At 51.3% G+C, this 14,140-nt stretch overlaps 1 protein-coding gene across 2 annotated transcripts in view; it reads right to left on the minus strand.

Moving 5' to 3' along the window:
- The window catches only part of MARCHF10 (membrane associated ring-CH-type finger 10), a 45,146-nt gene that overhangs the window by 2,134 nt on the left and 28,872 nt on the right, over positions 1-14,140 (minus strand). For both annotated transcript variants that reach the window (XM_077780416.1, XM_077780415.1), the window contains exons 6-7: positions 6,670-6,783; positions 1,247-1,289 (exon numbers count right to left, since the gene is read on the minus strand). In XM_077780416.1, coding sequence (XP_077636542.1) covers positions 1,247-1,289; positions 6,670-6,783 — 157 coding nt within the window. The remainder of the gene's footprint in view (positions 1-1,246; positions 1,290-6,669; positions 6,784-14,140) is intronic.

Below are 14,140 nucleotides of genomic sequence, written 5' to 3' on the forward strand. Positions count from 1 at the left end.
CGGGAGGGGGGCGCCGGCCCCGGAGGGCGGCCCCGGCCGCGCCCTTTCGGAGCAGGGGCTCTCGCCAAAAGCCGCCGCTGGGACCTGCGAGCGAGGCGCAGAGGCGCTTTCCCCAAGACACAAAGGTCTTTTCTAGATCTCCCCGCTCCCTTCCCGGCTGCCGCAGGGGGAGCAGCGGCCCCGGGACCTGGCGAGGGGGCGCGAGGTCCTCACCCGGCGCGGGGGGACACCGTGGCGCGCCCCGAGCTGGCGCACTGGGCTCCTTTTGTGAACAGAGGGAAGCGTCCCCTCCCCGCGTCCCTGAGAACTGTCAGCCCGGGTCCTCAGCGCTGCGTGCCCTGAATAACAAATTGGGTTCTCTGGGGTCGTATCCGGGCCCCACCCTGTGGGGCTTTGAGCTGGTTCGGGTTTCCCAAAGCATCGCGGTGCTCGGCTGCGTCGGGATCACCCGGGGTCCACCGCACGGTCTGAATCCGAATCCCTGGGAAGGGCCCAGGAATCTGCCCTTTGGGTAAATTGCCCTGGTGATTCTGATGGCGAAGCCGGGGTGGGAGTCGCCGTGCTAAACCTTCAACCTGCCTTAGGGCGGGCGGTTGTAAAATTTCTCCCCAGAAGAACTTCTGGAGATGGGATTGTCGCAGCCGCCTCAGTCCTCGGACACGTTTATTCTCCCTGCTGGTGGAGAAATCCTTCCTGAGTCTGGCTGCCAAGAAGGCAGCTGTACTGCCTCCTTTGAGGGACCTTTCTCTGGAGACCTGCTTTCCCCGGTTCAGCCTCTGAATCCCCCTGACACACCTGACTGGACCATGTGGTGGGAGGATTCAGGACAGCCACTAGCCCTGAATGAATGTGGTCCCTTCCGGTGATGGCTCAACAGCTCCCTTCCATGGTTTCCAAGATAACTCAAGAGGCTCCCCAAGCACTGGAAAATCCCAGCACAGGCAAAGGGGGAAAAGCCTGTAGCCAGTCCTCCGGCCCCCCTGACTAGCCCATCTTCCCTGTGGCTGGCCCTTGTCCTTGACTTTCAGGATGAGTTACAATTCTTATCTGCTGTGCCCCCGGCCTACTCCGGCTCGCTTTCCCGACTGCTGCAGCTAGACTTTCCCAAGCTTGGTGGGGTTACTTTTGCCTCTGGGTGGTGGTCATTACTTCCTTCCATAATACGAGGTGTAACGCAGCCACTGGGGAAAAAGAGTAAGTTAGCAAAAACACCCTCAGAATGGCAGGGCTGAACCCCCAAACCTACTTTCATTTTCTTCCGGTCTGGGTTGTGGGTAATTTCTTGACAACTAGGAGAAAGAAGACAAATGAAAAATGAATTTTTTTTTCCCCTCCAAAGCAATTGTGAACAGATGTATAATTCCCCGGTCTCAGGAATGTTCCAGGAATCCCTTATATCACCTTAAAGGGGCAGAGGTGCCAAGGGCAGTGTTGATACTCAGCCCCTGAGGGCTCAGCCTCTCCTAAGGACAGAGGGGAGATGGCCCTGGTCACCTTGGCTGGTGGTTCAAGGCTTCTAAATGTGGCCGTGTGCACAGACATGCTTCCTTTCAGCGATTGATCTGAGTAGCAGAATCCCATTCTCGATGGCCCGAATCACATCTACAAGCGTGGGGGTGAAGGCCGTGCTAATTGGCCACTTGCCTCACCCCTGGCTTTTAAACAATCGGTTGTATTCTCTGCCCGGCAGGAAGCAGCAGGCCCATCAAGGCTCTGGGCTCCCTCTTTGTTCTGACTTTATGGCATTTTATGCCACAATAAGAAACCCTGTGTACTCCGTGGGAGCCCATTGTGCCAGGCTGCAAGGATGCGGGCTCCTGTGTAGAAGGGCTGGTGCCCTTCCCCCAGCAGAAGAGGGGCTTTGTGACAGGCTGGAGGGTGTGCCAGACACTGTGTGGAGGTAGCTGTGGCCCCTGGGCCCCCATCACCTGCCGGCCAGGGGGAGGGCAGAAGGATGGACTCTGTCCCAAGTAGCAGTCCTGGGTGCCTGGTAAGTTCTGCGTCAGGGCTGCGCTACCCACTGGCCCCATGCCCTCCGGGCTGCTGAGACGGCCTCACCCCTACCTAGACCCAGAGCCAGGTGACCGCATCTGTATGAGCCAGGCCTCATTCCTTAAGGAAATGCCATCTGGGTGAATACGGAAGTTTTCCCAAATGAGGGCCAAGCCTGGGCCTCAAATACTTTGGGTAGACTTGGTCCTTTGAGCCAAGAGTTTTGGGGTTTGTATGGAACAGTGTGAATGGGAGGGCCTGGAGAAAGTTCCTGTGACCTCCCACGGGAATGAGCCAGTGGGGTTTCAGAGCTCCTTTGAGACCCTGCCCGCCTCCTGGGCCGGCCGCTGCTCCCCCCGCCCCTCTTCCCAGTTTTACACGGGTGGACGTTTCCCTGCAGGTGAAATGTCAGTACAGCAGGGGTGCGTGCTCACTCCAGGAGATCACGGGCGCTGTCACGATCCCTGGAAGGCCTGGGGTCCCTTCTACCCTTTGCCTTTTAGCTCATGGACCGAGATTGCCTCTATTGTTTGAGGTAGTTTATGGAAGTCAGCACTTAGGGGCAGAGGGGAGCTGTCATGGGCAAGCGGGGAGAGGAATTCAGGGTACGAGTACATTTCACTGAGGAAATGGAGGGCATGATACAGACAAAACCTACGGCTAGGAGAAAGCCCAGGGGGCTTTGGGGGTAAGGACCCTGAATAATGGAGTACCTCACAGGGGGAAGGAGAGGGAGAGAGGTGAGGAAAGGCGAGTCCATTTAGTGTCCCCACACAGGACAGCCCTGTGTACCCATCAGCTTAACAGGCAGCTGGTGGGGTCTTGAGTTCTCTGGAGACCCCTCCACCATGGGCATTTGGAGAAACGGCCAATTTCCTGCTGGGCCCTTGTAGAGAGTAACAGTCAGGGTTTCCTTCAGCCCGGACTTCACTCTGTACCCTCCCTGACTCCAGTGCCCCCACCTGGGCCCCCTAATCCATCCCACGACTCTTCACGCAGCTACTCCAGTTTTCACTCAAAAATGCAAATCTCCTGGCCTGCCAGCCTCAGGCTAGAGACCCTTCCACAGCCTTCCAGAGCTGCACACAAACCCTCCACCCCCTGCCCCCTGCCTCTGTCTCCACACTCACTTCCTGCCAGCCCCAGCCACACTCACCTCCTTGACTCTCTCAAACGCACAAGTCTTCCTCATTTCTCTGAGCCTCTGCCTTTCCTTCTGCATGAATGCCCTTGCCCTCACCACCGACCCTTGTCCTGCTGCTAAACTCTCCAAGATTCGGTTCAGACAGCACCCCCTCAGCTGATCGGGTGGGGAGAGCAGGAATGGAAGCAGCTTTGGCACCAGGCTTCCCAAGCAGTGGGAAGGCCAACGGCAAAGGGTACAACCCAACTGGATTAAAAGCAAGCCTCTTGAAACCTTAGCTCGTGTCTCTGAAAAACGTGCCTGGACAGTCGGTCCTGGAGAAGGAGTGGTAGGAAAGGGTGAGATCGGTGGTTCCTCCCATACCCCAACTGCTCTGTGCTCGTCTTTTTTTTTTTTTTTTTTTAATGTTTTTTATTGATTTCTGAGAGAGAGAGACAGCGTGAGCAGGGGAGGGTCAGAGAGAGAGGGAGACACAGAATCTGAGGCAGGCTTCAGGCTCTGAGCTGGCTGTCAGCACAGAGCCCGACGCGGGGCTCGAACCCACGAACCGTGAGCTGAAGTCGGACACCCAACCAACTGAGCCACCCAGGCGCCCCTGCTCTGTGCTCTTCTAAGCACGTGGCTCCATCTTCCGTCATAAAGCACAGTTTTTGATACTCTTTGTTACATGCTTATCTCTCTTCAGAGACCCTTATAGGCAAGGAGTTTATATTCCCAGAATTTAGTTTAGAACCTGGCACATAGTAGGCATACAGAAATTCTTTGAATAAAATAAATCTATATACCTTGCACTTGAGAGGGTTCCTTTACCTAGAATACTGTTTACTCTCCACAAGTTTGTGCTATCACGTTCTCTAAAACATAACTCAGAACTCACTTCCTGCAGAGTAGGATTTGGTTTACTAGTTCATTGATTTGAGCATCAAAGATTACTGAGCACCTACTATGCGCCAGGTATTTTCTAGGCACTGGAGGGTGGTGGGGCACAAAGAGAGATAAGAATTCCAAGCCCAAGCTGCCAGTGACCACCCCCCCCAACCCCGCCCCAACCCCCAGCAGACCATGACCTCATTTGTCAGTCATTTAGCATTTTGTTAATCCCTGGAGTCCATAGTGCCTGGGACATGATCATCAAAGACCATTCACTGTATGCCCAGATCTTCAGAGAGGTGTAGAAGCCCCGGCTTTGCCTTCAAGTAACACAACCTCATGAAGAAGACAAATTGTTTGTTTATGGGATCACTGGAAACCCCAGAAGTCCCAGCCAGGGAAGATCTTGTTAATTCACAGCCTTTGGAAATCACTGGATCGACTGGTTCTCTTGACCAAGTGCTACTTTCCAGTTATTTCCAGTCTTTATAAATAGGTGAGTCTCATCTTCCCACTTGGTCGGAATGGGACAACATGGCATCCTGTCTGGCGGCCACTTTCCCGGATTCCCATCCCAGCACCTGATACGGGCCACGGCATGAATGAAAGAGTGAGTGAATGATCATGGCCATGGCCAAGCGTTCATCCCCGTGTGTCTTAATGAGACACAACCAAGGAGCCAGATGTGAATGGGCTTTCCAGTTCTGATAGGTAAAGGAGAGAAGGGTTTTTTCCTCCAACATAGTGCCTTTTTTTTTTTCTACGTGTTACCCTCAGATTCTTAGTATTTTCTACAAGAAGATACTGAGACTCAAATCCAGGAGAGTGTGAATTTGACAAACACCATTTGTTTTCCTCCCTCCATTTGGGTCCCTCTCAACTGGCTCTTTGTACTGGTTATTGCTTGGTGGTTTTAGTGTGTGAGATCTATTTCAGGGTTTCTCAAATGAAATGGAAGCCTAAGAGCATTGCCCTGTCCATTCGGCTTCCTTCTGCCTTGGTTCCCAGATTGTTCCTGGTGTCACTCCTTCCTTCTCTAGGATAGTTTTACCAGAAAGTTCTATAGACTCAATGCCTTAGGGCCTTGGTTTTCACCCATGGGTTGTACTGTACATTGTCCTCTCCTGTTTGCCCTGCAGTCCCGGAGGCTAGCATTGCTTACATTAGCCTGCTGACGTTTTAGCCATCTGTCGCCTATATCAAACCCTGGGTGCTTTGAAGTTCAATGTGCAATAAAAAGTTCATTTAAAAAGATGTGGAATCATGAAAATAAGGTTACAGAAATGTTAACAAAGGATCGTTTCCTGCTTCCTGTCTTTTTTTTTTTTTTAATGTAGTTCTCTGAGGAATTTATGTCACCATTAAATCTACGGAAGAGTTAAAGGAAGGACAGGCCTGGGTCAAAAAGAGGGTGAGATTCCTGAGGAGATATCTTGGCCAAGACCCAGCCTGTTTTCTTAATTGAGAGCTTGAGGTCTAAGGGGAGAATTTACACCAGAAAAAAAAAAAAAAAGGAGGGACAAATCTAGAACGCTTAGGACTAACGGTTTGAACCCAGCATCGCTAATAGGGATGGCTCAGTAGCCTGCTGTTGTTGCAAGGTCTGTGGCGGTGGCAGGACCCCTTGGAATCACTGGGTTCCAGCCTCTAGGCAGGCACTTCTTACCCTCTTGAGGAGGAAGAGGAGAGAGACAGGAAGTGGGGGACAGAGAAGAGAAAGTCAAGAGAAAGAGAGGTGCATAGGGAAGAGGTGGCAGAATGTCACTAAAACTGCCTTGTGAGACCACTGGTGGCTCGCCCATTGTGCACACTGCCTTGCTTTGCAGTCAGGACCTCCTGGCAAGAGCAGAGGTCAAGTTTCAAGCCTCGACGGGCGTTAAACACTAAAATCAGACCAATCCCTGGCATGACTTTAAGGTAAATGAGGTGCCCCTGTCCCGCTGCAGAGTGCGCTTTCCTGGCCTGGCCGTGGACAGGCATTTAGCCAAGAGGGAAGTCCCTTGGGGCTCTGCGTTCTCACTGGACAGTGTCCAAATGTACATCTTGCTGGACTTTGCTAAGTCCAGGATCCAATTAGTAGCAGAGCCAGGCTTCTCCCTCCAAACTATGTGGCCTCCTAGAGGGTTCCTGGTTCTCTTGTTGAAGGAAGGGCAGCCCCAGATGATTATTCCCGGTAAATACATTGTCCCCTCTCTAGTGACAAATGGGACACCGCTGACACCTTTATTTCCTGGTCTAACACGTGCAGAGACACCGGAATAACACACTCTGGGAGCCAAAGCAAAATAAACAGTTCTCCTTAGGGGAAGGCCCCTGTTTTTCACAGACCCTCCATGCTTTGGCCATGGGCACGCCTAACAACCTTGCCAGTCTCTGTTTTGGGGGGCAAATATCTGTAGAGACTCACTTGCTTACATGACCATGAATGACCATTTAATTGCTATTTTTGTTTAACAGGAAGCAATTGTGTGATTATCCCTTACTTTTCAGCCAGAAGGCCCACTGTGCTTTTGCTTAGGAGCCACTACATCTTAGTCCTAATTATGACAGTGCCATATTCCTACCAAGTGACCGTGAAGACCTCAACAGATTGCACATGTATTAAACGGCGCTGCAGGGTTTAGGGACTGCTGCCGGACAGCCCGGGTCAGAGCCACACTCACCCTTTCTCTTATGACTCGGTTGTAGTTGCGTCTCATGAGTTCTGCAAACCTCTGTTCGTAGAGGTGAAGCAGCAGCACCAGGTACAAGCCTGAATTCATCAGCTCATTTTGTGCCTAAATACGGAAAAGAGACTCCTAAGTGCGTCTGTAAACCATTCATGGTCTAAATCACAGGGTGGAGGGTAGTAAGGACCCCGGTAACAAGAAGTGGGACGAGAGCCCAACCCCCAAGGCAAGGCCCGCCTTTGGGGATCAGAGAACAGAGCAAGAGCGAGGGGGATTCAGGGTAGAAGCTGGAACTCTTTTTTTTTTTTTTTTTTTAATTTTTAATGTTTTATTTATTTCTGAGAGAGAGAGAGAGACAGTGTGAACAGGGGAGGATCAGAGAGAGGGGGAGACACAGAATCCGAAACAGGCTCCAGGCTCTGAGCCAGCCGTCAGCACGGAGCCCAACACGGGGCTCAAACCCACGAACCGTGAGATCATGACCTGAGCTGAAGTCGGACGCTCAACCGACTGAGCCANCACAGAATCCGAAACAGGCTCCAGGCTCTGAGCCAGCCGTCAGCACGGAGCCCAACACGGGGCTCAAACCCACGAACCGTGAGATCATGACCTGAGCTGAAGTCGGACGCTCAACCGACTGAGCCACCCAGGCACCCTGAGGCTGGAACTCTTTACTGCTTAGTGGAGGATGCCCTGGAAAAGCCCCGCACTCCAGGCTCAGTCCCGTGCCATGAACGTTTATTGAGCAGGTATGCGTCGAGGCCGTGAGCCGGGTGTTGGGAACATGAGGTCCCGCCGGGAGCCCATCGTCTGATGTGGGACAGCCTTGTTCAGAGACAGTCCCGGTACCAGCTGCAGGTGTCACGTGCCACAGCGGAGATGCATGGGGCAAGAGAGACCAGTTTACTATGACCTGGGGAAGGCCGCTTGGACGGTCCCGAGTGGATGGGAGCGCGTTGGGTGGGCTCTGTGGGTTGGTGAGGGCCTTCCAGACACAGCCACTGAATGCCAGCAAAGGCGTAGGGGCGGAGAGAGCAGAGCACGTCTTGGGTAGCATTCCCTACTCACCAGTGTGGCTGGAGTATATGGGGAAGGTGTTTGTCTTGGGTTGAAAAGTTGTTTTGGCCTGGGCTGCGAGATGGGAAGGTGGGAGCGTATCAGGGAGAACCGAGTTTGGTTGCCCTGCTGTGTGTCTATGCGTGGCTAATGGCCCCTGCACAGAGGAGTAAACACAATAAGATGTGCGTCTCTGGAAGGCAAACTCTTCTGTGCGAGAATTTGGAACACGGATGCCACGGACGTATTGTTTTCCTAGAATCCTTGTTTGTCCAGAGAAAAGTCCCCAGGCCTTAGTTCTATATGTTTCTCTCTCTGTAATTGGACTTAATGATGGTCTCACCTAAGGCCCCCTGGCCCTGGATGGTCTATTAGCATTAAACTCCCCGAGAGTGAGCTGAGCATGTGCCCAGTAGAGTCCCAGATGGACTGTGAACCTCAGGGCCTTGGCTCGCCTCTTCCTCATTCCGTCAGTGGGCTTGTTTTGTGCTTCTGTTTTGAATGCCCGCTTCCTCCTTTCACAGGACTTCCTTCACAGCATCTCCTCCTGGCAGAAGCCTTCCTGATGAACCTCTTTCGCTCCGATCATTCCTTGACTCCCTGATTCCTAAGTCTTTATGTTGTACGCTTCATCTTGCACTTGTTAATGTTTTTGCTTTTCCTCGGCGGGTGTGTTGTGTTTTATTTTTCTCGCGGGTGCTGGGAACACAGGAAGGTCAGCAGGAAGGGTCTGGCTGTCTGGCTGAGGACAGCTCCTCTGTCCTCAGTGCCTTTGGTGGTCTGTGCCGCAAGGCCTGTGGACCCTTCCTGGACCTTCAATAAATTAGGGGCGTTAGTAACCCTCCCCCTCTGCTTTGTTTCCCCACCTGGCCTCCCACCAAATCCCCATGGGATGGGAAGGGCCAGACCAAGCTCAGAAGCCCCTGGGACGCTAAAACCCCCTGGAGAGGACATGGTCCTCTGCATCACCCTGGGGGAAGGTCAGAAGTGTGACTATTTCCCTGAAGCTCAGACCTGACATGGTGACCACTCAGTGCTTTTCCATTCCTTCTAGGCCCATCTCCCTGTTCCCATTGCATCGATGGCAGCTCAGGAAGCTAGTGCAGGACACACCTCTTCCGGAACAAAACAGCTGCCAGAAGAGGTGCCCAGGTTGAGCAAGGATCGGAGCATTCTTCCTTCTGGATCAGGTCCAACTCTGGATCTTGACTATTGGCCCCAAGGTCACAGCTCAAGGCCCCTCCGCTCTCCCACAGACCTGTCTTTAATGGCTCTAGTCAGCTGTCCTTAGCAGTTAGCCTACTATTTTTAGCCTTTGGTCATGTTTTCTATGCTCTCCTGACCTTGGCCTAGAGCGGGCAGAGAGGAAGTTGCTCGTTTTCACTTTTTTCTACTTGCCTCCTCCCACCTGCCTCCTTGCAGTCTGTCTCACAAGCTACCGCCTCTGGGAAGTCTTCCTAACCCACCCTCGGGCTCCTCCCCGCACACCCAGCCGTGTCCCTGGCGGTGGCCTCCCGCGAGCTGCCACTCGTTTTCTCTCCAGCACCCTCTTCGCCAGTAAGCCTTTGTGCTCAGACACTCCGATGCATAATGGCAAATCAATCAGCTAGAAAATGGCTTGGAACTATCAGGTTTGTCAAAGCATTCAGGGAAATCATTTACTTTTTATGACTCAATAAGGCCTGGAGGCATGCAGATGGGGAAAATATCCACTAATGTTTTCTGCAGATAATTTGAAAAGTCACTTCTAGCAGATTGTGTCTCTTCTCTGGCCTGTGGGAGGGTGCCTGTCACGTGGCACCATAAATCTCACTGGCCGGGGCCCCTTGATGTGCGCCCTTTGCAGAGTGTGAGATGCGCCACAGAGGGGCTGGGCTGACCAATCAGAGCACGCATTTGCTGGTGAACTCAGTCATCTCCTGCTCTGAGCCACAAGTGGGAGGGACTTGTTATCAGAGAGAGTTCCAGGGCATTTGTTGGGCAAGGGCAAAATGAACTAGGTTTTGGAGCGTTATTTTTGGTAGCTGCTCCCGACCCATTCTGGTGGGGCATTAACACCCATGTGCAGTGTAGGCAGGAGGTTGGGGGGTCGGGGGAGGAGGCTTGAAAGGAGGAGGCTCATGAAGCCATGGACACGAGCCCTGAAGAACTCAGGCTGCCTGCCAGATGTTTTTCTTTCTTTTCTCCCGCCTCCCCCCCAGCCCCCCTTCATTTTGTTAATATTCATTTGGGCCAAGAGACTTGCTACCTATGGAAATTCTAGAAGCAGACAGCCTGGCTGAATGTCCTATGAAGTCTTCAGATGTGTTCAAGAGATGCTCCCAGGTGTGAGGGTGATTAGGTGGCTGCGTGTGTCCAAGGACATCTGTCCGTGGCTGAGATGGAGCAAAGCCAGGCCTGTGCTGCAGAGCAATGACAGCCAGAGGCCCGCTGAGACCCTCCTGTGCTGCTGGGCAAAGAAGAGAGCAGCACATCTCCATCACGCAGTGGGCGTGGGCCCCCAGAGTGGGCAGCCTGGGGCCATCGAGTGCTAAGACTTTGGGCAGAGTTTGAACTGTGCCTGGCCAAAGTGACTCCATTTATAAAAAGGGGAGAAGTAAACTCTATCCTGCCTGTTTTCCCCAAGGTGTTTATGGCAAACTGAGCTATTATAAGTGGACGTGGTATTTTGCAAAACAAAAATATCCTGCAAGAGGCAGGAATGAAAGATAAGGACTCAGGGCAAGGGCCACACGTGCCTTGTCTGGTCCTGTGCTCATACCTAGCCCTGTACCCGGTACGTGGTGTGTATGCAATAAATATATGTACAGATGAAAGGATGACAAAAATGTATAATTTTGGACCAGACAGTGGCCCATTTAGCCATGTCTTTTGACCCTAGTCACTCCCAACTTGAATATGCATCTGAAAGGGCCTTCTAAAACATAGCTGCTGGGGATCACCTGGGTGGCTCAGTCGGTTAAGCATACGACTCTTGATTTCAGCTCAGGTCACGATCTCATGATTTGTGAGATCAAGCCCTAGGCTAGCATCAGGCTCCGTGCTGTCAGCATGGAGCCTGCTTGGGATTTTCTCTCCCTCTTTCTCGGCTCCTCCCCTGCTCTCTCTCTCTCAAAATAAATAAATAAACTTAAAGAAAAAAAAGTAGTTGCTGGGTACCACCTCTCCTCTTCCCCCAGATTCTGATTCAGTGGGTCTGGGGGATAGAGCCAAAGAATGTGTATTTCTAACAAGTTCCCAAGCGATGCTGACACTACAGTTCGTGGACAACCCATCTCAGAGAACCACTGCTCTAAGCTAAGGATCAACAATTAGTGGCCAATCAGCTGAATGCAGCCTGGGGATGTGCTCTGGTTGGAAGGAAGGAAGGGAGGAAGGAAGGAAGGGAGGGAAGAAAAGGAAGGAAGGAAGGAAGGAAGGAAGGAAGGAAGGGAGAGAAGGACGGAAGGATGGACGGACACGAACTTTTCCAGCTGGGAGACAGTACCCTCCATTTTGCCTCTGTTGCCACCGCTCTTTATTATAATGGCGCCTGCAGGATTCCAACCGTTTGTTACGGGCCTGGCCCCCACGGCATCTGAGTGTACAATCTGTGATCTAAACTATACTTCAGCCTGCTTTCTCCTGGCCCGTCCTGGAGTTAGGAATTTAGTTCAGGCTCTGTTCAGGGGTTCTTCCTTGTAACCTGACACCGAGTGCCCCAGCCAGAGCCAGGTCTGCCGCCTACTTCCCGGGTGAGGAACGTCACACAGGACTCATCCTTCCTGGGCAGCGCCCACAGAGGGCACGGATGCTTTTGGGCTTACTCTCCAGGCACCCTTGAGTAAGGAGGGTGGGAGGGTTGAGCTCTCGCAAGTCCCGACAGGCCTATGATTGTGCCACCAGGTGCCAGCGGCCTCAAAGTGCTTAGTCCAGGTCCTGGGGTCCCTGCAGTTGCTTCTGCTTCATGGGGCCACTCTGCACACAGCCGGTAGTAGCTCCTAATCCAGCCACTGGAAGCCGAGTAACAAGCCTTGACCCTGCGGGGCCTACAGGGACCATCCGGGATCTGAGGGACAGGGGATAATCACATTTCAATGCCCTGTCAGGGCGCATGGGCAGCGTTCACTCTGTCTCTACTCAGGTGCATTGAACCAAACCAGGAAAACACTGGTCTAAGCCCCACCACACCCTCAAAGCCATTGACAGTGCTGCCTGGACAGCCAGTGGGCATGACTGTGATCTGGGATCAGATCTTGAGTCAGGTGTCTCAGATTTTGCCCTCAAGGGCACGTGGATAGAGGGCTCCCTCCTCTTTTTCCTTCCTGGTCTTAAACGTCTCTTCCTCAGGGAAGCCTTCTCTGGTCCTGAGAACGGGTTAGGCCTCTTCGTGGCTGTTCCCACAGCTGCTTGCACATCCCTTGTGATGCTCCCCGACTAGGGTTATGCCCTTCCCGTTAGAAGGAAGTGACTGTGTTTGTCTTGGGCACCTAGGCATCTCCAGCACAGCATCTGATATATAGTAGGCATTCAATATGTGTTTTATTTTTTTTTAACTTTTTATTTTATTTTTTTTACAAATAGTTTATTGTCAAATTAGTTTCCACATAACACCCAGTGCTCATCCCCACAAGTGTCCTCCTCCATGCCCATCTCCCCCCTCCCCCCACATCCATCAGTCCTCAGTTTTTGTCAGCTTTCAAGAGTCTCTCATGCTTTGCCTCTCTCCCTTTCCCCCACCATTTCCCCCCTTCTTCTCCCCCTTGTTCCTCTGTCAAGTTCCTCCTAATCCTCCTATACGTGCAAACATATGATATTTGTCCTTCTCTGCCTGACTTATTTCGCTCAGCATAACACCCTCAAGGTCCATCCATGTTGCTACACATGGCCAGATTTCATTGTTTCTCATTGCCATGTAGTATTCCATGGTATAGATAAACCACATCTTCTTGATCCATTCATCTGTTGATGGACACTTAGGCTCTTTCCATGTTTTAGCTATTGTGGAGAGTGCTGCTATGAACATTGGGGTACATGTGCCCCTATGCATCAGCACTCCTGTATCCCTTGGGTAAATTCCTAGCAGTGCTATTGCTGGGTCATAGGGGAGTTCTGTTGTTAGTTTCCTGAGGAACCTCCACACTGTTTTCCAGAGGGGCTGTACCAGTTTACATTCCCACCAACAGTGTAGGAGGGTGCCCGTTTCTCCACATCCTCGCCAGCATCTAGAGTTCTCTGATTTGCTCATTTTAGCCACTCTGACTGGCGTGAGGTGGTATCTCAGTGTGGTTTTGATTTGTATTTCCCTGATGAGGAGGGATGCTGAGCATCGTTTCATGTGTCTGTTGGCCATCTGGATGTCCTCTTTGGAGAAGTGTCTGTTCATATCTTCTGCCCATTTCTTCACTGGGTTGTTTGTTTTTCGGGCGTGTAGTTTGGTGAGTTCCTTATAGATTCTGGACATTAACCCTTTATCTGATATGTCATTTGCAACTATCTTTTCCCATTCCTTTGGTTGCCTATTAGTTTTGTGGGTTGTTTCCTTGGCTGTGCAGAAGCTTTTAATCTTGATGAGGTCCCAATCGTCTATTTTTGTTTTTGATTCCCTTGCTTTTGGGGATGTGTCAAGTAAGAAGTTGCTGCAGTGGAGGTCAAGGAGGTTGTTTCCTGCTTTTTCCTCTAGGGTGTTGATAGTTTCCTGTCTCACGTTCAGGTCCTTTATCCATTTTGAGTTTATTTTTGTGCATGGTGTGAGAAAATTCAATATGTGTTTTAAAAGTTAAACCTTTTTGTATGTGTATTTTGCCACACTTAAAAAAAAATTTAAGGGGTGCCTGGGTGGCTCAGTCGGTTAAGCACCCAACTTCGGCTCAGGTAATGATCTCACAGTTCGTGGGTTCAAGCCCGATGTCGGGTTCTGTGCTGGCAGCTCAGAACCTGGAGCCTGTTTCGGATTCCGTCTCTCCCTCTCTCTCTGCCCCTTCCCCGCTCATGCTCTATCTCTCTCTGTCTCAAAAATAAAGAAACTATAAAAAAAAAATTAAAAAATTTTAATATCTGGGCCCATCCCAGATCAATTAAATCAGAATCTCCAGGGCCCGGCCTAGGCATGACTATTTTAATAGGAGAATAAAAAGCCATGCAGCTAAATGTTAATTAGAGGGAATTTTTGTGTGTTTGTGATTTTTATAACTGAGGAAAAGCAAAAACAAAAAAGAAAACAAAAACAGAAAAACAAAAATCAGAAAAACCCCAAACCCCGTAAAGAGAAAAATGCATAAGAGAACAAGTTAATTGTTAATTAGTAAGTTAGCAAGTTAATTGAGGTCAAGTGAGACCCAGACTGAGCTGAAGTCAGTTCTAGGCTTCTTCTGGTTTTGACCCTTTCTTTGCATATGTCTCTTATTGGCACCAGCTACCCCGCTTCTCA

Source organism: Crocuta crocuta, unplaced genomic scaffold (genome assembly GCF_008692635.1).
Source record: "Crocuta crocuta isolate KB4526 unplaced genomic scaffold, BGI_CrCroc_1.0 scaffold288, whole genome shotgun sequence".
NCBI classification, from domain to species: domain Eukaryota; kingdom Metazoa; phylum Chordata; class Mammalia; order Carnivora; family Hyaenidae; genus Crocuta; species Crocuta crocuta.